The following is a 27,989-nucleotide window of genomic DNA, read 5'->3' as shown; positions in this document are numbered from 1 at the left end:
GTCATTGCCAGCAAAGGGTATATAACAAAGTATTGAGATAAACTTTTGTTATTGACCAAATACTTATTTTCCACCATAATTTGCAAATAAATTTATTACAAATCCTACAATGTGATTTTCTGGATTTTGTTTCTCATTTTGTCTGTCATAGTTGAAGTGTACCTATGATGAAAATTACAGGCCTCTCTCATCTTTTTAAGTGGGATAACTTGCACAATTGGTGGCTGACTAAATACTTTTTTGCCCCACTGTAAATAAGGCTCTTTTAGAGTTCGAACTTTATAGGCCACCGTTTGTTTGGTAGCTAGCTGAGGAGAAAGCCACCTCTAATTAGCCACTTTACAAGCTGGCTAACTCATCTTACAAATAAACTTCCATTTTAATTATTGAATATGCCAAATAGAACTACATACCCAGCCTGACATTGGCAATTAGCTCATTGTTGCTTTTATTTCAGTATTACAGTGTGGATTCAGAGGCAGATTCCTCTTTTGGCTGCTGCTGACGACAACTGTAAGTTGGTCCTCAGCATGATAATAATGATATGTATGCATATTATTTTGTCTTCATTTTTGCAGATATACAATAGACTCATGTTTTGGCTCCTCATGTTCTTCTCAGGAACCAGCCAGGCGATACCCCATACTGTAGCTGTACCATGAATAAAGCAGAAACCCTCTGAAGGTTGCTACCAAAACTGAGGTAGGCCATTATTCAAATAAAGAGCCTCCCTGACCAACAGTGCATATTTCCAAACTATATTTGCATTACTGTACCTAAACTGTTAGTGTTTGAGTTTGACTGTAAGGACAATTCAATCTAAAAACTATGCTGGTATTTTTTTGTGCATCATTTCATGGCATTATTATTATCTTCTTAGCTAGTACTATTGAACTAGTAGTAGCCTAGCCATAAATCATACATGGTACTATACAGAGTTCTATACGGAACCAATTTGGTCCAGTGAAGAAGATCGCCTAGGGTTCTGATCAAAGAACCCCACAAAAGGGTTCTACTGAATACTGAACACAAATATCAGCGCAACATGCACAGTGTTGGTCCCATGTTTCATGAGCTGAAATAAAAGATTCAAGAAATGTTCCATACGCTTCTTTCCCTCAAATTGTGTGCACAAATTTGTTTACATCCCTGTTAGTGAGCATTTCACCAATGCCAAGATAATACAGCCACCTGACAGGTGTGGCATATCAAGAAGCTGATTAAACAGCATGATCGTTACACAGGTGCACCTTGTGCTGGGGGAAATGAAGTACATTCTAAAATGTGCAGTTTTGTCAGACAACACAACGCCAGATGTTTCAAGTTTTGAGGGCGTGTGCAATTGGCATGCTGACTGCAGGAATGTCCACCAGAGCTGTTGCCAGAGAACTGAATGTTCATTTCTAAACCATAACCAACGTGGTTTTGGAGAATTTGGCAGTACGTCCAACTGGCCTCAACTGCAGACCACGTGTAACCACACCAGCCCAGGACCTCCATATCCGACTTCTTCACCTGCGGGATCGTCTGAGACCAGCCACCCGGACAGCTGATGAAACTGAGGCGTATTTCAAATAAAAACATATCCAATTTTATTAGTCACATGAGCCGAATACAACAGGTGTTCACCTTACAGTGAAATGTTTACTTACGAGTCCCTAACTAACTACGCAGTTTCAAAACATACAGATAAGAATAAGAGATAAAAGTAACAAGTAATTAAAGAGCAGCAGTAAAACACAATAGTGAGACTATATACAGGGGGATACTGATACAGAGTCAATGTGTGGGGGAACCGGTTAGTGGGGAAAAACTAATTCTAATTGGCTGGGCGTGGGTCCCCAATGGGTTCCCTTCCAGGCCCAGTCATGTGAAATCCATAGATTAGGGCCTAATTTATTTATTTAAATTTACTGATTTCCTTATATGAACTACGGTATGTATGTATGTATGTATGTATGTGTGTGTGTGTATGTGTGTGTGTGTGTGTGTGTGTGTGTGTGTGTGTGATGAGTGGTGAACAGCTTCACAGCTCTCTCAACCTCTGCCCAGAGAGCTGTCTCTATACTGTCACACTGAGAAACACATGCTGAGTGGGTCTTTACACAAACAAATGCGCACACACACAGAGTGTCTCCTCATACACACACACACACACACACACACACACACACACACACACACACACACACACACACACACACACACACACACACACACACACACACACACACACACTGAGTATCTCCTCACACACACACATGCTGAGTATCTCTTCACACACACACACTTATACTCACCACACAGTTTGAGTACCTGCAGACACACAGCACTCAGCATGGATGGGAAGCCGGGCTGATTGGGATCAAAGAGAGCCGGTCGTCTAATACCTTTAGTAAGGTTGTCCATCATCAGGAAGCACCCAGGGAAGCTTTACTGGGTGGCTTCAAACACCCACAAATCAAGCCTCAGGGCACGGCCTCTCCTCTCACAGACAACCATCACATCACCAACTTCCATTTCACAGTGAAGGTGAAACACATTGAGTGCTGTGCTGCTGTATTAGAATCATTGCTACACACCGGGAGCTGCCTGCTTCAGCTCCAGACCAGACCAAGACTGGATTGGACTGGGCTAGGCTAGAATGGGCTAGATTGGGCTAGGCTGGACTTCACTAGGCTGAGCTAAACTGGGCTGGGCTAGGTTGGACTTGATTAGGCTGGACTTGACTAGACTGGGCTAAGCTGGGCTCGGTTAGGCTGGGCTAGGCTGGGCTGGACTAGGCTGGACTCGACTAGGCTGGGCTAAGCTGGGCTAGGTTAGGCTGGGCTGGGCTGGACTAGGCTGGACTTGACTTGGGTAGGATGGACTAGGCTGGACTTGACTAGGCTGAGCTAAACTGGGCTGGATTAGGCTGGGCTGCGCTGGACTCGACTGGGCTAGACTGGGCTAGGCTGGGCTCGACTGGGCTAGACTGGGTTAGGCAGGACTGGGCTAGGCTGGACTGGGCTAGGCTGGGCTGGGTTTGGCTGGACTGGGCTAGGCTGGGCTGGGTTAGGCTGGGCTGGGCTGCGAGGAGAGAAGGAGAGAAGTCCTGGAGGTATTTCATCCTCGGTGAGCACACCAGGATTAATTGAAAGGCTTTTTATGAGTACTTTCTGCTGCATTGAGATGCCAGATGCCAAGGAGGGAGAGAGGGGGAGAGCAGTGAACCCCTCCTGAAGCTGTCAGTCCCCGATACACTCATGGGTGTGGCCACAGTGACAGCAGTCAGGGGCTGTCACAGTCATACATTGCACAAGAGTGTGTGTGTGTGAGCATTTGACAGGATTGAAGGGAATCAATAAAAATGGCTGAATGGGATGTGTAGCTACTTGGCCATGAGGTAGACAGACAGGTGCATGTAGCTACTTGGCCATGAGGTAGACAGACAGGCTTGTGTAGCTACTTGACCATGAGGTAGACAGACAGGTGCATGTAGCTACTTGGCCATGAGGTAGACAGATAGGCTTGTGTAGCTACTTGACCATGAGGTAGACAGACAGGCTTGTGTAGCTACTTGGCCATGAGGTAGACAGGCTTGTGTAGCTACTTGGCCATGAGGTAGACAGATAGGCTTGTGTAGCTACTTGACCATGAGGTAGACAGATAGGCTTGTGTAGCTACTTGACCATGAGGTAGACAGACAGGCTTGTGTAGCTACTTGACCATGAGGTAGACAGGCTTGTGTAGCTACTTGGCCATGAGGTAGACAGATAGGCTTGTGTAGCTACTTGGCCATGAGGTAGACAGATAGGCTTGTGTAGCTACTTGACCATGAGGTAGACAGATAGGCTTGTGTAGCTACTTGACCATGAGGTAGACAGATAGGCTTGTGTAGCTACTTGGCCATGAGGTAGACAGACAGGCTTGTGTAGTTACTTGCCATGAAGTAGATAGATAGGCGCGTGTAGCTACTTGGCCATGAGGTAGACAGACAGGCGCGTGTAGCAACTTGGCCATGAGGTAGACAGACAGGCTTGTGTAGTTACTTGCCATGAGGTAGATTGACAGGCTTGTTTCCTCCACACTAGATAATAAAACCCAGGCCAACTCATCAGGAGCAAAAACAACAAATGATCACAAAAAGAGAGCAAAGAAAGGGGCTTGCTTATGCAACATGGGCTACAGAGGCAGACACTAAATGTAACATTTCTTCATTATCACCTCCAAAGGAAATAAAGCGGCATATAGAATTCTAACTCCTTAATCAGGTTGGGGGATTATCCTGAAGAGTTTGCTTCCTGGTTCAGTGATTCATTAATGCACAAGATATGAGTGGAGCGGTTTTTGTTTAGGAAGGAGGGCGAGAGGGAGGGAGGGAGAGTGAGGGAGGTAGAGAAAGAAAGAGCGTGCCTGCGGGGTGTCTCAGAAGCATTTTCTTTGAGGCTTGAGTCTTCCTCCTACACTCCCACCCTCCCTCCATCCTTACCATTGCAGATATGTCATGCTGTAAGTGTGATGGCACTTGGAGGCTATTAACTAAACTAACTGTTAAAAAAAGAGACAGAGTTGGAATTACTATTTTAAAAATATATTTATATTTAACCTTTATTAAATAGGCAAGTCAGTTAAGAATAAATTCTTATTTACAATGACAGCCTACCAGGGAACAGTGGGTTAACTGCCATGTTCAGGGGCAGAATGACAGATTTTAACTTGTCAGCTCGGGGATTCAATCCAGCAACCTCTCGGTTACTGGCCCAACGCTCTAACCTCGAGGCTACCTGCCACCCTTAAACGGGACTAGAGACTATAGGGAGGGGGGTGGGGACTATAGGGAGGGGGGTGGGGACTATAGGGAAGGGGGCTGGGGCTATGAGGAGGGGGCTGGGGACTATAGGGAGGGAGAGCCCAAAGTCCAAAGTCTTAGGATATAATGACAGGCTAACTCTCCCCCATAGTGCTTCAGTGACTTACCTCACTCAGTAACCAACATTCACTGGCTCTCTGTGTGAATCACACACTTATTGAGTACACACAAACACTGCACACACACACACACACACACTGCACACACACACATACACTGCACACACACACACTGTACACACACTTTATTTACATTTTAGTAATTTAGCAGTGGCTCGTATTCATCGTATCCCGAGTCAGTGCATTCATCTTAAGGTAGCTAGGTGAGACAACCACAGTCATGTAAGTACATTTTTCCTCAATTAATTAGCTATCAGCAAAGCCAGAGTTAGTAGGGGAAACAGAATCAAGTGTGAGTGTTAGTTCACTAAAGGTGAGGGGGATGGGGTTAGGCATGAGGGGGGGGTGCTGGGGGGTTATTTAAAATACAATTTTAAGAGGTAAGGTGTCAGATGTTTTCAGAAGATGAGCAGGGACTCTGCTGTCCTTGCTTAAGGGGGAAGCTGGTTCCACCATTGGGGTGTAAGGACAGAGAAGAGCTTGGACTGGGCTGAGTGGGAGCTGCCCTCCCACAGGAGGGTCAAGACACCAGAGATGGCAGGACAGAGTGCTTGGGTAGGGGTGTAGGGTTTGAGGTTGTGGTTGTCTGTGTGGTGATGAGGGTGTTTGCATGTGTTACAGACGCCACAGTGCTTGCTTAGCGAGTCCCACTTCCTCCTGATTCAGCTCACACCTAGGTTCAAACCCAAGACCTCTGCTTCACTAGCACATGTGACCGCCCTCCTTGACAACGTTCCAACAGGTGGAGCCACCCAAAATGTACTAATTGGATTGCTCCGTCCGTGACATTTCAAGCTAGCTGTGAAGTGAGCTTACGGTACGTTCTGAACTTTGTTTCACGTGCGTGCATGTTTTCTTGCCTGTTTGTGTGTGTGTGTGTGTGTGTGTGTGTGTGTGTGTGTGTGTGTGTGTGTGTGTGTGTGTGTGTGCGCGTGTGTCCATCAGTGGGCTTTCCTGTAAGAGAGGAAGAGAAGGGCAACACATAAGGGACGCCTCAGATCTGCCATATCTCATTGTTGGAGTGTTCCAATTCTGTATGTCTTCTCCCCTGAGGGACTGGGGAGCTTTTTATAAACCCCTGCTTCCTGGTACGTGCACATCTCTTACTGGCAATTCAAAGAGACACTGCGGTAGTCCAAAACCTAACTGCCTCCACATTGTTTCTAATCTCACCAGAGTGTGTGATTTGTTCTGCACCAGCTGACGGAGAAGCACAGTTCAGGGCTCCTCCACAGCTTTGTGCAGTTTAATACCTAGCTCAACACGGCGAACAGCAAGCAGCATGCTATTCTATTAAATAATTCATGGCTCTCTAATTCCCTGTCGTGTGTTCCATCATTAGTGTGTCTGAAAGTTAGTTTGCCTGCCAGCCCTGGCAAAAACAAAGCGTCACCCCGCTACGAGACTGTGGTGTCGTTCCCAAAAGATGTTGCAGCTGTGTCCCCTCCTTTACCACATCTTCATCTTCTGTCTCCTCCTCCACCCGTGTGACGCAACTGACACTTTCCCCAGTGCTAACAGGAATTATCTACAGTTACACACGCTTGTTTACCAGAGCTGCACTCGCCCCGTGCCAGCCACATCAATTCCAAGCCACACCCGATACCTGACATTAAGACAGATTTTTCTCCGCAACCCAACTCACCCGCGTAGAATTGTTCAGAGAGTCGATCCATTACCCGCCAAATAACATGCATTTATTGTTTGTTTTTATGACTTCAGAGTAGTAGGCTATTGTTCCCCTTCCCTGAATGACTGAATTGGTCTGCATGTCTATTCAACATTTGGATAAAAGGAAACCACGTCATTAATTGAGAACAATATTTTTTTTTTCACAACGCAAAGCGGCACATGGAGAATCAAATCGCTTTGAAAAAAAGTGCCTTCTAATTAGCGTTCTTACCTAATGAAAGCCTATAGCCAACATAACAACACCTTTACATTCAATACTGTTTAGATAAACAAGTCGTTTAATTGAAACTTAAACAATCAATTCTCGGAATCTAATATAGGCTGCAAAAATACATTTATTTAGGAGGCTAAACTCAAACTTTTACCAGCCTCGCCGGTTTAAACTTTATACGGCCTGTATTGATGTAGGCCTAATAATTAAATGATAGCTAACATCTACCTGTTTTTGTCCACAATGACTCCAAAATCCTTACAAACTGGGGATTTCAATCGCGCAGCACCTCTTTCCATAATGGTGTATTCACCCATCATAACCTCAATTGTATTTATCCGGTTACGTTAGCCATTTTCACGTGAGCCAGGCTAGCCAGGGAAAGTCAACTTGGCAATGTATTCTCACGTGGGGGTACGAAAATAAGCTCTGCACGTGGACAAATGAGATAGTTTCACCTAGGGCAACGTTAATGGAGTATTTGATTACTTGTGTAACAGTATAGACTTTACGTCCGTCCCCTCGCCCCGCCCTGGGCGCGAACCAGGGACGCTCTGCACACATCAATAGTCACCCTCGAAGCTCGTTACCCATCGCTCAACAAAAGGGGAACCACTTGTGATGTTTATGGGACATATTGGAGTGCCAACAAAAGAAGCTCGTCAAAGGTAAGGAATTATATTTTTATTTATGCGTTTTGTGTTGCGCTTGCAGGGTTGAAATATGGTTTCTCTCTTCGTTTACGGAGGTGCTATCCTCAGATAATAGCATCGTTTGCTTCCGCCGAAAAGCCTTTTTGAAATCTGACATGTTGGTTGGATTCACAACAAGAGTATCTTTAATTTGCTATCTTGCATGTGTGATTTAATGAAAGTTTGATTTTTATAGTAATTTATTTGAATTTGGCGCTCTGCATTTTCCCTGGCTTTTGGAGGGACGCTAGTTTCCCACATATCCCAGAGAGGTTAATCTACCCATCGTGTCCGATTTCAAAAAGGCTTTACAGCAAAAGCACACCATATGATCATGTTAGGTCAGCCTAGTCACAAAAAAACATACAGCCATTTTCCAGCCAAAGAGAGGAGTCACAAAAAGCAGAAGTAGAGATAAAATGAATCACTAACCTTTGAGGATCTTCATCAGATGGCACTCATAGGACTTCATGTTACACAATACATGTATGTTTTGTTCGATAAAGTTCATATTTATATCCAAAAATCTCGGTTTACATTGGCGCGTTATGTTCAGTAATGTCGTGCCTCGAAAACATCCGGCGAATTTACAGAGAGCCACATCAATTTACAGAAATGCTCATCGTAAACTTTGATAAAAGATACAAGTGTCATGCAAAGAATTACAGATATACCTCTCCTTACTACAACCGCTGTGTCAGATTTCAAAAAAGCTTTACGGAAAAAGCACACCATGCAATAATCTGAGTACAGAGCTCAGACACAAAAACAAGCCATACAGATACCCGCCATGTTGTGGAGGCAGTAAAAGTCAGAAATAGCATTATAAATATTCACTTATCTTTGATGATCTTCATCAGAATGCACTCCCAGGAATCCCAGTTCAACAATAAATGTTTGTTTTGTTCGATAAAGTCCATAATTTATGTCCAAATACCTCCTTTTTGTTCGAAGGTTTAGTTCACAAATCCAAATTCAAGAGGCAAGTCCAGGCGAAAGTTCAGACGAAAAGTCCAAAAAGTTATATTACAGTTCGTAGAAACATGTCAAACGATGTATAGAATCAATCTTTAGGATGTTTTTATCATAAATCCTCAATAATATTCCAATCGGACAATTCCTTGTATTTAGAAATGAAAAGGAACGCAGCTTGCTCTCATGGCCACGCGCATGATTTAGCTCATGGCATTCTGCCAGACCCCTGGTTCAAACAGCTCTTATTCGCTCCCCATTCACAGTAGAAGCCTGAAACAAGGTTCTAAAGACTGTTGACATCTAGTGGAAGCCTTAGGAAGTGCAACATGACCCCATTTACACTGTATCTTGAAAAGGCAATGAGTTGAAAAACTACAAACCTCAGATTTCCCACTTCCTGGTTGGATTTTTCTCAGGTTTTCACCTGCCATATAGGTTCTGTTATACTCACAGACATCATTCAAACAGTTTTATAAACTTCAGAGTGTTTTCCATCCAAATCTACTAATAATTTGCATATATTAGGTTTTGGGCCTGAGTAGCAGGCAGTTTACTCTTGGCATGCTTTTCATCCGAACGTGAAAATGCTGCCCCCTATCCCAAACAGGTTAATGCGTTTGAGCCAATCAGTTGTGTTGTGACATGGTAGGAGTGGTATACAGAAAATAGACCTATTTGGTAAAATACCAAGTCCATATTATGGCAAGAACAGCTCAAATAAGCAAAGAGAAACGACAGTCTATCATTACTTTAAGACATGAAGGTCAGTCAATCCGGAACATTTCAAGAACTTTGAAAGTTTTTTCAAGTGCAGTCGCAAAAACCATCAAGCGCTATGATGAAACTGGATCTCGTGAGGACGGCCACAGGAAAGGAAGACCCAGTTTCCTCTGCTCCAGAGGACAAGTTCATTGGAATTACCAGCCTCAGAAATTGCAGCCCAAATAAATGCTTCACAAAGTTCAAGTAACAGACACATCAACTGCCTTCATGGTTGAATTGCTGCAAAGAAACCACTACTAAAGGACAACAATAATAAGAAGAGACTTGCTTGGGCCAAGAATTACGAGCAATGGACATTGGAAATTTGTCCTTTGGTCTGATGAGTCCAAATTTGAGATTTTATGTTCGAACCGCCATGTCTTTGTGAGATGCAGTGTAGGTGAATGGATGATCACTGCGTGTGTGATTGCCACCGTGAAGCATGGAGGAGGAGGTATGATGGTGTGGGGGTGCTTTGCTGGTGACACTGTCAGAGATTTATTTCGAATTCAAGGCACACTTAACCAGCATGGATACCACAGCATTCCGCAGCGATACGCCATCCCATCTGGTTTGCGCTTAGTGGGATTATCAATTGTTTTTCAACAGGACAATGAGACAACACACCTCCACGCTGTGTAAGATCTTTTTGACCAAGAAGTAGAGTGATTGAGTGCTGCATCAGATGACCTGTTCTCCGCAATCACCCAACCTCAACCCAATTGAGATGGTTTGGGATGAGTTGGACCGCAGAGTGAAGGGAAAGCAGCCAACAAGTGCTATGTGGGAACTAAAACTGTTGGAAAGCCTTCCAGGTGATGAAAGGTGATAGAATGCCAAGAGTGTCCAAAGCTGTCATCAAGGCAAAGGGTGGCTACTTTTAAGAATATTTTGGTTACTACATGATTCCATATGGGTTATTTCAAAGTTTTGATATCTTCACTATTATTCTACAATGTAGAAAATTGTTTAAAACAAAGAAAAACCCTTAAATGAGTATGTGTATCCAAACTTTTGACTGGTACTGTATATATTTTAAACAGGACAAATCTGGAGGGGCACGTGCCCATGTGCCCCCTATGGGCATGACACCTCTGCATGTGACATTGCGTCATACAAGTATATACCATGTCCATGACATTAGATTTGGGCAATCAAAGCACCACTACTGTCACAGGCCCCATATACTGTATAGCCTAGAAGGTGAAGTGGGATATTTCTGATCAATGCAAAAATGAAATAACAATTATGGAATTAAGTTACCTTAATGAGAAGGATAAGACAACAATGAGCAACCAACAGGCTGTTGTTTAATCTGAATTGAGTTGTTGTAGACAAGTACTGGGAGCACAGCAAACAGACTCAATTAACCTGGCTAGCTAGCGGCTAACTTAGCTGGCTAGCGTGGCTAGATTCTTTACATCGATGTGATGCAGTCAAGACAGGCACTACCAGGTGGAATGATATATAATCTACGGCAGATACAAGTTTGTCTTGCTAGCGCGAGTATAGCTACTTTCTCTCTCCCTCCCTTCCATCTCAGACAAACCAACCCCTGCCCTTCCCCGGCTTGCTGCAGCAGCAGCACCAGCAACAGTAACCTTGATCAGTGAAAGGAATAAAAACGTTATTTCAAACAGGTTTTTAGAAATGTTTGCAAATTCATAAAAAAAATATATTAAAAAAAAATCTTATTTACATAAGTATTCAGACCCTGGCACTGCATCTCAGTGCTCGAGGTGTCAGTTCTCGAGGCACCTTAAGGACTCTCAGACCATGAGAAACAAGATTCTCTGGTCTGATCAAATCAAGATTGAACTATTTGACATGAATGGCAAGTGTCACGTCTGGAGGAAACCTGGCACCATCCCTACGGTGAAGCATGGTGGTGGCGGCATCATGCTGTGAGGATATTTTTCAGCGGCAGGGACTGCGAGACCAGTCGGGATCGAGGGAAAGATGAACGGAGCAAAGTACAGAGAGATCCTTGATGAAAACCTGCTTCAGAACGCTCAGAACACTCAGCAAAGGTTCACCTTAAAACATTAAAATGACCCTAAGTACACAGCCAAGACAATACAGGAGTGGCTTCGGGACAAGTCTCTGAATGTCCTTGAATGGCCTAGGCAGAGTCCGGATTTGAACCCGATCAAACATCTCTAGAGACCTAAAATAGCTTTGCAGCGACACTCCCCATCCAACCTGACAGAGATTGAGAGGATCTGCAGAGAAGAATGGGAGAAACTCTCCAAATACAGGTGTGCCAAGCTTGTAGCATCAAACCCAAGAAGACTTGAGGCTGTAATTCCTGCCAAAGGTGTTTCAACAAAGTACTGAGTAAATGGTCTGAATAATATTGTAAATGTGATTTCAGTTCTTTATTTTTTACAAACATTTCTAAATGTTTAGTCATTATGTGGTAGATTGATGAGGATGAACATTTTTTTTTTAGAATAAGGCTGTAATGTAACAAAATGTGGAAGAAGTCAAGGGGTCTGAATACTTTCCGAATGCACTGTAATTTTTTCTGAACCACGAGCCTGCCCTGCAGGTTGAAAGAATGTTTTCATTCCACCTGCCAGCTGATTTTCTTTGCAGGTCATCAACGGGGAACATGGGTATTGAACCCGATACAGGACTTTAAGGGGAAGGTCTGAACTGTTCATATAGAAGAGAGCTGCACAAAATCCAACTGTTCAAACCCCTAACATCAACAAACATGGTTAAGCGAGGCATCCCATCAGGGAACCAACAAGAAAACCTAAACACAACCCAGAGGCTACCAAAATCTCACTCTAACACTAAACAAACTACTGACAATATGTTCATATCTACTGACAATATGTTCATATCTACTGACAATGACATTCCAGCCACACCATCTGACTGGATGATTGATGTTGAAATGGTCCAATAATGTTTGAGTTATTCCCACCTCTACCATCCCACTGGCCTGAGGGCTCGTTTAACCCTTGACCCCTAGTAATGTTGGACAGAGAGTCTTTTCAGGTATCATTAATATTGTAGCTCAACAGGGCCTGTAGGGGCTCAGCCAGGAAGTGCTGCAGGGAAGAGCTGGTGAAAGATAATGTGGGGCGCAACACGGCCACTGTAGTTAACACCTACTGACTATAGGGGGCACTGTCAGGAGAGAAGGGGAGGAAGGGTGCCAAGGACAATGGAGGGAGGGAGAAAGGGAGAGAGATGGGAGAAGGAGAGGGAGAGGGAGATAAAAAGACAGACGACGGTGGAAAGGGGAAACTGAAAAAGAGAGAGAACTACTGAGAGAGAGAGAGAGAAATAAAGAGAGCCCTGCCATTAACCAGACAGAACAGGGAGAACAGAGACAGGCTCAGAGTCTCTGGCCCTGCCCCCACACAGTATATCCAAGCGCAGGCGAGTTGCACTCTGAAACCATCCCAGCCATGCCATGTGTCCCTCCCTCCATGGGCACACACATTCCCATCGTGCCAGTCTGCCACCCACGTCACCCCCAGAGGGCATTCTCCATAGGCCACTGCACACAGCACGGCAGTGTTACACACACACCACCAGAACAATAGCCCACTGTTTCAAGGACATCACAAAGACTACCTCTATAAACTTTGGTATTATGATGATGATGATGATGATGATGATAATTTAGGCAAAACTGAAAGGCAACAGATTATTCAGCCATCAATTATCTATGAATTGTATTGTTCACAGGTAGTATAATGGTCTTGTTCAACCAAGTAACCTTTTCCTAAAGATCTATGTACTCTACATTGTAAGGGTAAATTATTTTGTCTAAGACATTGTGGGAGAGGAGGGGTACTAAACTGATATTTAGAATTGTTTTAAGATGTTCATACTATGGATAATTTAGCTAAAGTATTTGATTTAGAATTTTAGGACCGCTTTAGGTATAAAAAAAATATATAAAATATAGATTTTTGGGGGCCTCTCGAGTGGTGCAGTGGTCTAAGGCTCTGTCGCAGCCGGCCGCAACCGGGAGACCCATGGGGCGGAGCACAATTGGCCCAACGTCGTCCGGGTTAGGGGAGGGTTTGGTCGGCAGGGATGTCCTTGTCCAATTGCGTACTAGCGACTCCTGTGGTGTCCGGGCACAGTGCACACTGACACGGCCGCCAGGTGTACGGTGTTTCTTCCGACACATTGGTGCGGCTGGCGTCCGGCAAAGATGGCCGCCTCGCTTTGTGTTCCTAGGAAACTATGCAGTTTTTAAAAAAAAATTTTTTACATGTAATTTCTAACATTGGTACCCCAGGTAATCTTAGGTTTCATTACATACAGTAGGGAAGAACTACTGAATATAAGAGCAGCGTCAACTCACCATCAGTACGACCAGGAATATGACTTTCCCGAAGCGGATCCTGTGTTCTGCCTTTCACCCAGGACAACGGAATGGATCCCAGCCTGCGACCCAAAACAAAGACGTCGTAAAAGAGGGAAACGAAGCGGTCTTCTGGTCAGGCCTCGGAGACATGAACATCGTTCACCACTCCCTAGCATACTTCTCGCCAATGTCCAGTCTCTTGACAACAAGGCTGATGAAATCCGAGCAAGGGTAGCATTCCAGAGGGACATCAGAGACTGTAACGTTCTTTGTTTCACGGAAACATGGCTCACTCGAGAGACGCTAATGGGAATCGGTGCAGCCAGCTGGTTTCTTCACGCATCGCGCCGACAGAAACAAACATCTTTCTGGTAAGAAGAGGGGCGGTGGCGTATGCCTTATGGTTAACGAGACGTGGTGTGGTCACAACACCATACAGGAACTCAAGTCCTTCTGTTCACCTGATTTAGAATTCCTCACAATCAAATGTCGACCGCATTATCTACCAAGGGAATTCTCTTCGATTATAATCACAGCCGTATATACAGTATTCCCCCCCAAGCAGACACATGATGGCTCTGAACGAACTTTATTTGAATCTTTGCAAACTGGAAACCACATATCCTGAGGCTGCATTCATTGTAGCTGGGGATTTTAACAAGGCTAATCTGAAAACAAGACTCCATAAATTGTATCAGCATATCGATTGCGCAACCAGGGCTGGTAAAACCTTGGATCATTGCTATTCTAACTTCTGCGACGCGTATAAGGCCCTCCCCCGCCCTCCTTTCGGAAAAGCTGACCACGACTCCATTTTGTTGCTCCCTGCCTACAGACAGAAGCTAAAACAAGAAGCTCCCGTGCTCAGGTCTGTTCAATGCTGGTCCGACCAATCTGATTCCACGCTCCAAGACTGCTTCCATCACGTGGACTGGGATATGTTCCGCACTGCGTCCAACAACAACATTGACGAATACGCTGATTCGGTGAACGAGTTCATTAGAAAGTGCATTGAAGATGTCGTTCCCATAGCAACGATTAAAACATTCCCAAAACAGAAACCGTGGATTGATGGCAGCATTCGCGTGAAACTGAAAGCGTGAACCACTACTTTTAACTAGGGCAAGGTGACTGGAAACATGACCGAATACAAACAGTGTAGCTATTCCCTCCGCAAGGCAATCAAACAAGCTAAGTGTCAGTATAGAGACAAAGTAGAGTCGCAATTCAACAGCTCAGACACAAGAGGTATGTGGCAGGGTCTACAGTCAATCACGGATTACAAAAAGATAACCAGCCCCGTCACGGACCAGGATGTCTTGCTCCCAGGCAGACTAAATAACTTTTTTGCCCTCTTTGAGGACAATACAGTGCCACTGACACGGCCCGCAACCAAAACATGTGGACTCTCCTTCACTGCAGCCGACGTGAGTAAAACATTTAAACGCAAGGCTGCCAGCCCAGACGGCATCCCCAGCCGCGTCCTCAGAATATGCGCAGACCAGCTGGCTGGTGTGTTTACAGACATATTCAATCAATCCTTATCCCAGTCTGCTGTTCCCACATGCTTCAAGAGGGCCACCATTGTCCCTGTTCCCAAGAAAGCTAAGGTAACTGAGCTAAACAACTACCGCCCCGTAGCACTCACTTCCGTCATCATGAAGTGCTTTGAGAGACTAGTCAAGGACCATATCACCTCCACCCTCCCTGACACCCTAGACCCACTCCAATTTGCTTACCGCCCAAATAGGTTCCCAGACGATGCAATCTCAACCACACTGCACACTGCCCTAACCCATCTGGACAAGAGTAATACCTATGTGAGAATGCTGTTCATCGACTACAGCTCAGCATTTAACACCATAGTACTCTCCAAACTCGTCATCAAGCTCGAGACCCTGTGTCTCGACCCCGCCCTGTGCAACTGGGTACTGGACTTCCTTTTTTGTCATTCACCTTACGGGACTGTTCGTTGGTAGTTTATTTTTTTGTTCAAGTGTTCCATTACTCAATTAAATGATATGGACACTTATTACGCTGCGCATTGGTCCTCCAATCCTTCTTACTACTCCTCCTCGTCAGAGGAAGTCAACCGTTACAACTGGTTACCTTCAGACGGGTCCCGTGACGCTAGTTTGTAAGTCAAATCGTTCGGACACTACAGGCGTTTTTTGTGAAAAGATCGATTTTCTCATGGTCTGACAAACACCGCTCTAGCTCTGCCACCTATTACCACAGATGAAGGAAGTAAGACACTGGCGGATGCGATGAATTGATACGCATCCAATGCAAAAAAACAGATGTCTCGAGCCTAAACTGACGGATTTTGATGGGGATTGTTTTGCTGTGTAACTTAGATTGACTCTAAGGGGCTAATGTGTAGCAGTTCATCTGATCTATACCTGTTTAATCAACGTGTCTGAGGATGTGAAGTGTTTTCCCATTCACATCCATAATCATTTAGAGTTCATTATGCCACATTATGCATACAGAATATTTATCATATGGAGCTGTGTCTTCACTGATTGGACTCTTAATCATGACACACCTCAAGCAAACAACCATCGCCTCGGGAACCGTATAATAAACACAACACCAATAACAGACTGTACTCCGTCTAGTCCTTAGACTCTCTTTTGTTGAAAAAATATATAATTACCTCTACTGGTGTGACACACTGAAAATATATATTATATTAATGTCGACCTTCAGATTCTATCAATTACCAGGCTTGGTGATGTTGGACTAAGGCTAAGGCTTATCAACGTGTTTCAATGCATTGAGCATTCACAAGTAAGTGAGTAATAGCTTACACAGCTAGCCTATACAGGACCATGGTGCTAGGCAGTAGCAGTAGATTAGGGTTTGTAGTGTGGTTTCTATGGTGACAAGCAGGAGCAGGAGAAGCAAGAGAGGCCTTGGCCAGCCTTTAGCTCCTCCTCCTCCTCCTCCTACCTCTGCCATTGGAACAGAAGTTCCACCACAACATATCCATCAAAACCTGACAAGCCAATAGATAAACCAACCTCCAGTTGTCCAGGAGTTGGCACTCAGTCCTGTACACATCTCTCAGGGACATCTCTTAGCACTCGCTCTCCACTACTTTAAAGACATGACCGTAGTGATCTGTCTCTCTCTCACTCGCTCTCTCTCGCTGTGGGCCAAATGATGTCAGAAGGGGTTGAGTGTGTGTGTGTGTGTGTGTGTGTGGGTGCGTGCGTGCGTGCGTGTATGCCTGTATGCGTGCGTGCGTATGAGTGATCTCATTACAAAACGCTGCAGGGGGAACTGTCTTAACGCATATCCCCACATGTCCCTGCTGGAAGCACCAGGATGATGAGGGTCAAGTAAGTCATTAAAGAGGCCAATCCTGTAAATAGGATGCCAGCTGAATTAAAGTCATACCAATGACATGCCAAGCTTGGGCGCCTTCCAATTAGTCATCAAAGCAGTACTACAGTTGTTCCTAATTGTTTTGCAGATTCAGACCTCAGTATTAACCCACATATTATTAATAATGAATAGGCTCACTTGGAGATGTGTCTGCGAATATTTCATTACGTGACAGCACTTTATTGAGACAATGTTTTTCTAATTGTGGGAACAGCAGTGAACAAATCAGAGCAACAGCTTAGAAATACTGGTACACAGAGGATAGTAGAAGTATCAACACTGCACAATTGTCGGAGCATGAAAGAGTGGCTGGAAGACGCTTGTTTGCACAGCATGTTTCAAAACCCGACATTGTGACAGCAGGGTTTTGAAACGTTGTGTGTTTTCTTGAAATTAGTCTGTTGATACTCTCCCACTGCCTAAAGTAAATGGTATTTTAATCACATTGAGATGTAGTGTATATCACACTCCCATTGAAACCCAGTATACAGTATAACACATGCATACTATTGAAACCCAATTTAAAACACATCCTACCCTCATCAAAACCCAATTTAAAACACATCCTACCTCCATTGAAACCTAATTTAAAACGCATCCTACCCTCATCGAAACCCAATTTAAAACATATCCAACCTCCATTGAAACCCAATGTAAAACACACTCCCATTGAAACACATGTATAAAACTCCCATTGAAACTCAATGTGAAGGAGAATCCTAACCCCATTGAACTCCATTGTAAGCAACGTCTTACCGGATGTTGTGGGACTTGCGTTTGATCTCGTTCCAGCAGAGATTCATGTCTCCAGATGTGTGGTGCCCTCCCAGCCTGCTACACTTCGTCCCCACCACTCCGTCCTCCTGCCCCTCAGCATCCACCGTGGACTGGCAGGGCACACAGTGGCATCCCGGCCACCCTGGTCGCCCCGCAGCTACACACAAACACACAGAACACACACATTAGCCTATTTTAATTTTTTATTTCACCTTTATTTAACCAGCTAGTTGAGAACAAGTTCTCATTTACAACTGCGACATGGCCAAGAAAGCAAAGCAGTTCGACACATACAACAACACACAGTTACACATGGAATAAACAAACATACAGTCAATAATACAGTAGAAAAAGTGTATATATATGTATATATGTATGTATATATATAGGCAATAAAATAGCCCATAGTGGCGAGGTAATTACGATATAGCAATTAAACACTGGAATGGTAGATGTGCAGAAGATGAATGTGCAAGTAGAGATACTGGGGTGCAAAGGAGCTAAATTAAAAAATAAATACAGTATGGGGATGAGGTAGTTGGGTGGGCTATTTACAGATGGGCTATGTACAGGTGCAGTGATCTGTGAGCTGCTCTGACAGCTGGTGCTTGAAGTTAGTGAGGGAGATAAGAGTCTCCAGGTTCAGCAATTTTTGCAGTTTGTTCCAGTCATTGGTAGCAGAGAACTGGAAGGAGAGGCGGCCAAAGGAGGAATTGGCTTTGGGGGTGACCAGTGAAATATACCTGTTGGAGCGCGTGCTGTGGGTGGGTGCTGCTATGGTGACCAGTGAGCTGAGATAAGGCTGGGCTTTCCCTAGCAAAGACTTGTAGATGACCTGGAGCCAGTGGGTTTGAAGATGAGTATGAAGCGAGGGCCAGCCAACAAGAGCGTACAGTGGTGGGTAGTATATGAGGCTTTGGTGACGAAACAGATGGCACTGTGATAGACTGCATCCAATTTGTTGAGGAGAGTGTTGGAGGCTATTTTGTAGATGACATCGCCGAAATCGAGGATCGGTAGGATGGTCAGTTTTACGAGGATATGTTTGGCAGCACGAGTAAATGATGCTTTGTTGCGAAATAGGAAGCCAATTCTAGATTTAATTTTGGATTGGAGATGCTTAGTGTTGGTCTGGAAGGAGTTTACAGTCTTACCAGAAACCTAGGTATTTGTAGTTGTCCACGTATTCTAGATTAGAACCGTCCAGAGTAGTGAAGCTGGACGGGCAGGCAGGTGCGGGCAGCGATTGGTTGAAGAGCATGCAATTAGTTTTACTTCAATTTAAGAGCAATTGGAGGCCACGGAAAGAGTGTTGTATGGCATTGAAGCATGTCTGGAAGTTAGTTAGCACAGTGTCCAAAGAGGGACCAGAAGTATACAGAATGGTTTAGTCTGCATAGAGGTGGATCAGAGAATCACCAGCAGCAAGAGCGACATCATTGATGTATACAGAGAAGAGAGTCAGCCCGAGAATTGAACCCTGTGGCACCCCCATTGAGACTCCCAGAGGTCCGGACAACAGGCCCTCCAATTTGACACACTGAATTCTATCAGAGAAGTAGTTGGTGAACCAGTCGAGGCAGTCATTTGAGAAACCAAGGCTGTTGAGTCTGCCGATAAGAATGTGGTGATTGACAGAGTCGAAAGCCTTGGCCAGGTCGATGAATACAGCTACACAGTATTGTCTCTTATCGATGGCAGTTATGATATCGTTTAGGACCTTGAGTGTGGCTGAGGTGCATACATGACCAGCTCGGGAAGCCAGATTGCATAACAGAGAAGGTACGGTGGGATTCTAAATAGTCAGTGATCTGTTTGTTAACTTGGCTTTCGAAGACCTTAGAAAGGCAGGGTAGGATAGATATAGGTCTGTAGCAGTTTGAAAAGGGGGATGGCCGCGGAAGCTTTCCAATCTTTGGGGATCTCAGACGATACGAAAGAGAGGTTGAACAGGCTAGTAATAGGGGTTGCAACAATTTCGGCAGATAATTGTAGAAAGAGAGGGTCCAGATTGTCTAGCCTGGCTGATTTGTAGGGGTCCAGATTTTGCAGCTCTTACAGAATATCAGCTATCTGGATTTGGGTGATGGATAAATGGGGGAAGCTTGGGCGAGTTGCTGTGGGGGTGCAGGGCAGTTGACAGGGGTAGGGGTAGCCAGGTGGAAAGCATGGCCAGCAGTAGAAAAATTACTATTGAAATTCTCCATTATCGTGGATTTATCGGTGGTGACAGTGTTTCTATAACTTCTATAGCTTCTACAGCTTCTATAACATTGCATCGTAACATATAATCACATCGTATTATATCATATGCAGGGTTGGGGACAATTCCATTTAAATTCCAGTCAACTCCAAAAGTTGACTGGAATTTTCCTAATTGAAAATCATGAAGAAAATTGGAATTGAAATGTTTGTGTACTTCCTTAATTGACTGGAATTTAAATTAAATTGACTCCAACCCTGATCATATGTGCATTCATAAATGGGGCACTGCGTTTTATCTGAACATTGTGACCTAACCAAGAGAAATTCAAAGCCCTACTCTTAGACACGTCTACACTTGGATGTGTGAACCAATACACATGGATACATCCAAACCTTTGTCAGGTTTGTGATGGCATCAGTTTAGGCAAGTGATGAGAGAGTGTTTGTAGGGTCGTGACATCTCTTCTGTCTGGCCACTGAGCTGTCAGGGAGCTTCCTCTTCATCTCCAATCAAGTCTAATCATCTTCCCCTCTAGGAGGTCACCGCCTATACCTTCACTACAGCCTGCACTAAATTACTATTGCCCCGTAGCACTCACATCTGTAGCCATGAAATGCTTTGAAAGGCTGGTCATGGCTCACATCATCGCCATCATCCCAAACACCCTGGACCCACTCCAATGCACCCACTGCAATTCGCATACCGCCCCAACAGATCCACAGATGATGCAATCTCTACTAAACTCAACAGTACCCTTTCCCACTTGGACAAGAGGAACACCTATGTGAGAATGCTGTTCATTGATTACAGCACAGCATTCAACAACATAGTGGCCTCTAAGCTCATCCCTAATCTAAGGGCCCTGCGATTAAACACCTCCCTCTGCAACTGGATCCTTGATTTCCTAACGGGCTGCCCCAAGGTGGTAAGGGTAGGCAACAACACATCCGCAATGCTGACCCTCAACACGGGGGCCCCTCAAGGGTGCATGCTTAGTCCCCTCCTGTACTCACAGTTCACCCACGACTGTGTGGCCATCATTAAGTTTGCAGACCACACAACGGTGGTAGGCCTGATCACCGACAATGATGAGACAGCCTACATGGAGGAGATCAGAGAGTTGGCAGTGTAGTGCCAGGACAACAACCTCTCCCTCAACGTCAGAAGGGCTAAGGAGCTGATCATGGACTACAGGAAATGGGCTGTTGTGGAACCTGTTGAGAGCTTCAAGTTCCTCAGTCTCCACATCCCTAAGGAACTATCATGGTCCACACATTAAGACAGTTGTGAAGAGCGCACAACAACGCCTCTTTCCCCGCAGGAGAAAATAGTTATACATGGAACTGAAAGGGGTTCTACTGGTACTAAAAAAGGTTATCCGATGGGGACAGACAAACATCCCTTTTGGAACCCTATTTTCTAAGAGTTTAAGCATATATCACCCTCACCATCTCTCTCCCCCTTCTCTCCCTCCCCTCTCTCTCCTCTCTCTCTCTCTCTCTCCTTTCTCTCCCCTCTCTTCTCTCCTCTCCTTTCCTTTCTCTCTCTCTCGTCTCGCTCTCCTCTCTCTCTTTCTCTCCTCTCTCTCCCCTCTCACCTCTCTCTCCTTTCTCTCTTCTCTCCCCTCTCTCGCTCCTTTCTCTCCTCTTTCTCTCTCTCCTCTCTTACCTTCCCTCCTTTCTCTCCTCTCTCTCCTCTCTCTTCCATCTCTCTCTCCTGTCTCCTTCCTTCTTTCTCTCCCCCTCTCTCTCTCTCCTCTATCTGCTTGCCTCTCATTATTGAGACAGCCCTCTGTTTGTTCAAGGGCAATTTCTCAATTTTGTATGAATCAGCATCTCTCTCTCCCTCCTCCTCTGTATAATCCACTGGCTGGATGATTAATCCTCTCTGTTCATGGTTCTTCAGTTATGTGGATAGGAGCTCAGATACTGTTAATACCTACAAGCCACACAGGCTCACTGGAACTCCAGCTATTAAACATATTAAAATCACCAGCAGCAATGAGCAGCCAACAGGACCTTTTCCCCATCTTAGCCTAATATCGCTGAGCAATTATGACTGCACAGACAGACCGTAATAACACACAACACAGCGATATGAAGTGGAGTGACCATGTTTTGTTTGTTTACTTGATGGCAAATTGAGCTGAATCAACAGAAAGGCCATCAACGACAGCAGTAGCGGTGGAACTGCGCCCCTGTTTATAGCTTTGACTGAGGAAGGCGTTTTTTCCAACCATACGAAGGGGAGCTTTGTGTTCGGGATGCCAGAACACTGGGCAGGCTTGGGCTATCTCCCTTCCTCTCCTCTCTGTGTCCAGTCCGGAGACAAGCACTGGCATCAGTACTGGCAACTGCGTCAGGCAGGACCACCAGCATCGGACCAGCATACTCATGCATACACATGAGTGATGCACACATGCACACAAACCATTGAAAATCATGGACACACACACAAACACACACACACTACATTCCCCAACGCACACACACACAAACAACATTCCCCGACGCACTTCCCCAACACACAGAGTAATTCAACGACACATACCATCAACTCATGTTTCACAAATGGACACATGAGTTTCATATGCTGTACAGGTCCATCTCTGGACATGTATTATTGACGAGTGTGGTATCTGATAATCGCTGAAGCACTCTCCCATTCTCCCAAGAGGGCTGAGCCTGTGTGGGGAGCACTGGGGTTTACTGCAGCACTAGGCTGTATTTATTTTGTTTCTTTGGCACGGATTCTCACCTAGACTCAATTGAATAAAAACACCAAGGTGTCCTCAAAACCTCCTCAAAACCTAGCTGATCAACGCAGTTCATTGTGAAATACAAATGACTTAATTACTTATTAGACATTTGTGACAGGGACCGTCATCTTTCGTGTGTATTACACAATTTTCTTCACAGCTCATTTTTGTGTGTATTAGACAATTTAATTTATTCATAACACATTAGTGTACTGTACATTACACAATTGCATATTTGTTGTGGTTAATGTTAGCTAGGTGGGGATTAAGGTTATGGTTAGGTTTAAGGGTTAAGGGTTAGGTAACAAGCTAGTTAAAGTAACATGCTAGCTAAAGGGTTAGGGTTAGGATTAGGGTTAGCTAACATGCTACCAAAGTAGTTAAAAAGTAATAAGTTGTTGTAAAGTTGCTAATTAGCAAAAATCCTAGCTGGAATCCTAAAGTTGTCCATGACGTGCTTCAAACACACAACAATTGGGTTACTAAACAGTCAAGTTATACGCACACCCATCCTCCCCAACCAACCACCCACCCTCCTTTTGTCTTAAGTAACCTAATGATTGTACTTTAATATATTTGCACCAATTGACCATGTCTTTCCGAAACATACTCAAAAGCTTTCGAGTATTGTCATGGAAATTCAGTACTGAGAGATTGGGTAATTTCTTCAAACAATCATCTTTATTTAATATTGATTAATTATTGCCATAATGAGGCTGGTCGACCCCCCACCCTTGAGTGTTGGACCGAGTAACCTAACCTTCACACAAATGCAGAGTACTTTATATAGCTGACACTAACACTGTTCAGCTATGGTTGATTCAACCCCCCTTATGCAGACCAAGGAGCATCATAAACCACTCTGGGTTCATCCTGTCGTTATTTTGTATTATTAGGGCAGCAGGTAGCCTAGTGATTAGAGTGTTGGGCCAGTACCCGAAAGGTTGCTAGATCGAATCCCCGAGCTGACAAAAATCTGTCATTCCGCCCCTGAACAAGGCAGTTAACCCATTGTTCCTAGGGCATCATTGTAAACAAGAATTCGTTCTTAGCTGACTTGCCCAGTTAAATAAAGGTTAAAAAATGTGTATAATAATTGCAAGTGGGTTGTTCTCTTAACCCCTCCCTGGCTTAGATTTACAGATGCAAGGATGATTTAGAGACAATTAGGAATTGTTCTAAACTCCGCCTGGCTATCTCGATCTCAGTTACACCCACCACATCTTGTTTATATAATGCAGTCTTTAACTCATTTGTCAGCTCAAGCCATCTCCAGTGACCATACACCCAGATTAGCTACAGGGAACTAGAGTGGAGCCCATGAAAACACAGAAGTAAACAGAACACAAATGCCCTATTTGCTAAGTATTAATTGCTAACTATTAATATCAAACAAACCAGGTAAATATGTCATTTTGCTATCACAGTATTTTCCCCAGATGAGAAATAAATCAGATCAATGACAATCCAAGATAAGATAAACAGCTTTACCTCATCTCCCAGACAGACGACAACTGTTCAACTACGCAGATAAAACTGCCAGCTGATCAAAGAAGTGACAGTAGTTCTAACTTCCTTCTGTACGCGTACATACAACACCCTCATAATAATCTCCAGGTTTCAACACCACCACTTTTCTCAGATCAGTCTCTCTGACAAGCAGCAATACAGTATCTACACTACTTCACTCTCATTATGAAACCATAACAGAGAGTTGACAGTTACCGTGCTTACCTTGATATATTAGAATCCCAACCGAGAGAATCCCTCCAGGAGCTACAGCAGTGCTACGATAGTGTTCCTCTCACACTGAAGTTCCTGTGATTTTAAGAGGGGTTCCTCACTATTCCCAGAGTGACATTTGTCCTGTCTACAGGCTGCAGAGAATGGAGAGAATGCTGTGATGACTGGTGATGAGGGTGTGGTGGGGACACACAGAGAGACAGAGGCTCCCTCTCCGGTCAATGAACTTATTGTCACTGCACATTCCTCATCACACCAACCTGGTCCTCTACTCCTACCCACTGGCACTGGAAAAGGCCATCTGCCCAGGTTCCAGCCGGTCAATGCCCTTCAGTGACATACAGGCTACAGCAGTGGTTCCCAAAAGGTTTTGTTCTGTGGTCTATCAAAAGCTTTTAGGAATTTCCCTATGGCCCTTCAAGATGAACAGCGAAGGGAGCCTTGTGACATCACTGCCGAAACAACACACCCTCCTCTTTGGAGAAGAAACAATGGGCTGGAGCTCTCACATGGGTTCAACTGCATAGCTGCTTGAGATTGGGTATGTACTCTCCTCCTTCCTCTCCTTCCAGAACAGAGAAAGTGACTGGCAAAGACACCATCAGAAGACTAATGCCATAATCCAGTCTTAAACCAGTAGAAAGGGCTGTGAACCACCAATGGGTCCTGATCAACCATCTGGGAATAATGAAGAACTGACCACCATGCAACAACACACAGGGCTGAGCAACACACACAGTGACACCCAGCACAAATCTCCCTCGCACCACAGCCAGTTTCCACTGGGTAGTGGCTTAAGACTCTGTGGCTGCGGATTTGTGACACAGTTTAATAACACAACTTTGGCTAGGACAACTAAATGTCAGGCCAACACAGAGTTAGAGAATGGGCTTCCAGGGGGTACAGTTTGTGGGGGGGATCCAGTGTATGTGTGTGTGTGTCCACATGTCTGTAGCAGCTGCCTGATGGGGGTTAGCGGTGCCATTACCCCCTTCTCTACTGGCCTGTACCCCACATCCCACATCCCCCCCAACGGCCACCAGTTTAAGCTAACCGAGTCGTCAAGAGAAAACACAGCAGCCATAGAGCTTACTGAATCCACTGCTGCTCACACAGGACAGAGGAGAGAGGGCGAGAGAGGAGAGAGAGAGACGCTCGCACATGCTAACACACGCACACACAAAAGTACACAAACATGCTCACACACGCAAATAGGCACACGCACAAAGTAGGTGCCCACCGGGCACAGGCTGTCAAAGTGGAGATATTCCCCCTGAAAGTGACGGCAGCCCTCCCAGCTCTGACTGGTCCTTGGATGTGATTTGTGACGCGAGCCACCAAGAAGAGCAGTCAGGAGAGAGGATATGTTCCCCCACCCCCCTCCTACTCCTCCACCTCCACTCTCCCACCGAAAGATTTTACCCTCCAGTCTCAATTGTGATCCTTCCAACACTATTTCAATGACAAGTTTATGGGCGCTCTGCCCTTGCTGCGTTGGTTACTGAAGAGCTCTGCATTTTGAAATTAGACTCCCATTAGCATTAGCAGTCATTATCCCCTATTTAAGGCTGTCTGACTGCCTGGCGGTGCAGAAGAGATGTTATTGGAGCACTTTCACCCAACACTCTTCTCAATGCGTCGTTAACATCAGGTGAACATGTTTTATTCATATACAGTATCTGTGTGCTAAGCTCTGTGAAGTGCTGGAGGGGCAGCAGTCAACCTTCAACTGACTATGTGATGACTGTGTGTGTGTGTGTGTGTGTGTGTGTGTGTGTGTGTGTGTGTGTGTGTGTGTGTGTGTTTGTGTGTGTGTGTGTGTGTGTGTGTGACCTTTGCCCCTGCCCTCTCCCCACAGGTTCCCACTTCAGAGGTGACATTCAGGGGCCGGGTGGGGCTGGAGTGCCATTCATTTTGTTGGAGGTCCACAAGGACCCACAGTGTGGATAGTCTCTCCAGCGAAGAGCCCCTCTGGCTTCACTCCTCCTCCACTCTTAGCCCCCTGGCATAGGGTAGCTGTACTGTAACTGTCACTAGTAAGTCCCAATGGAGATTCATTTGTGATCTATGCATTCGCTCTGTAAATATATCAAGGTCTATCTCATAACGACTCAACATCACCTTATGAACCTAATAGAGCTAAGTAAGCTCAATGATACATGACAGCGTTCATCACAATATCCTCATACACTGAGTGTACAAAACATTAGAAATATTGAGTTGCACCCCCATTTGCCCTCAGAACAGTCTCAATTTGCCAAGGCATGGACTGCACAAGGTGTCAAAAGTGTTCCACAGGGATCCTTCTTCAACCTGTCTCCTCCCGTTCATCTGTGTGTATGTATGTATGTATGTATGTATGTATGTATGTATGTATGTACAGTGGGGCGGCAAAAAAGTATTTAGTCAGCCACCACCATAATTTGCAAATAAATTCATATAAAATCCTACAATGTGATTTTCTGGAATTTTTTTTCTCATTTTGTCTGTCATAGTTGAAGTGTACCTATGATGAAAATTACAGGCCTCTCTCATATGTTTAAGTGGGAGAACTTGCACAATTGGTGGCTGACTAAATACTTTTCTGCCCCACTGTATGTATGTGTGTGTGTGTGTGTGTGTGTGTGTGTGTGTGTGTGTGTGTGTGTGTGTGTGTGTGTGTGTGTGTGTGTGTGTGTGTGTGTGTGTGTGTGTGTGTGTGTGTGTGTGTGTGTGTGTGTGTGTGTGTGTGTGTGCCTGCCTGTGTGTATCTGCCTGCCTGTGTGTGTGGGTGTATCTGCCTGCCTGTTTGTATTCGGGGGAGATCTCACACCGAATGGAGGTGTTTTTACCGGGAACTAGATAAATGTGTGTGTGTATGCCTTAGCCCATAACATTATCGTCCGTGTGTGTTCCTGCATTCCACAGTGCTCATTTTCTAGTTGGAGATTGTAATTTATGGTGATGCCAGCCATACACTATGCAGTAAAACACTGGATGCTTATGCAACTGTCACAATGTGGGTCTGGGAAGATTCATGTAATCTTCTGTTTAATTATATTTATGACTAATGCAGTGAGCTGCTGTGAGTCTCTCTGCTGTCAAGCTGTGGAGATCTAAGCTACAAAAGGTTCTTAATAAGGTTGAGTCGTCGCCGCAATAAATGCACCAGTCGGATGAAAGCTTGTCGGTTAAGGATTGAGATGACAGCTAAAGTGATATATCAAAGACGAAAGATACTGTAGTTCCTCCTCCAGGATTTGTGTACGATTAAATGCACTTTCTCCTCCATATGTAAGATCCTTCCCTGAGAGTGAATTGGTGATGTGATTCTAGAATATATATTGTTTTTCCTTTATTTAAAGTTAGTTAAGAAACAAATTCTTATTTTCAATGACAGCCTATGAACAGTGGGTTAACTGACTTGTTCAGGGGAAGAGTTTTACCTTGTCAGCTCAGGGATTCGATTTTACAACCTTTCAGTTACTAGT

The 27,989-nt window shown here is 44.7% G+C and overlaps 1 protein-coding gene across 2 annotated transcripts in view; it reads right to left on the bottom strand.

Moving 5' to 3' along the window:
* LOC139391199 (dystrophin-related protein 2-like) overlaps window positions 1-24,901 on the bottom strand; it is a 92,213-nt gene extending 67,312 nt beyond the window's left edge. The window contains exons 1-2 of one of the 2 annotated variants that reach the window (XM_071138811.1): window positions 24,511-24,901; window positions 17,792-17,969 (exon numbers count right to left, since the gene is read on the bottom strand). In XM_071138811.1, the coding sequence (XP_070994912.1) occupies window positions 17,792-17,838 (47 nt within the window). In that variant the 5' untranslated portion in view covers window positions 17,839-17,969; window positions 24,511-24,901. Of the gene's footprint in view, window positions 1-17,791; window positions 17,970-24,510 lie in introns of those variants that run through there. The other variant, XM_071138812.1, reaches the window with a different exon arrangement.
* Between the last annotated feature and the right edge of the window lie 3,088 nt (window positions 24,902-27,989).

This window comes from Oncorhynchus clarkii, chromosome 31 (genome assembly GCF_045791955.1).
Source record: "Oncorhynchus clarkii lewisi isolate Uvic-CL-2024 chromosome 31, UVic_Ocla_1.0, whole genome shotgun sequence".
Classification (NCBI taxonomy): Eukaryota; Metazoa; Chordata; class Actinopteri; order Salmoniformes; family Salmonidae; genus Oncorhynchus; species Oncorhynchus clarkii.
The sequence above is the reverse complement of the archived record's forward strand: the minus strand, read 5'-3'. Positions and strand labels throughout refer to the sequence as shown.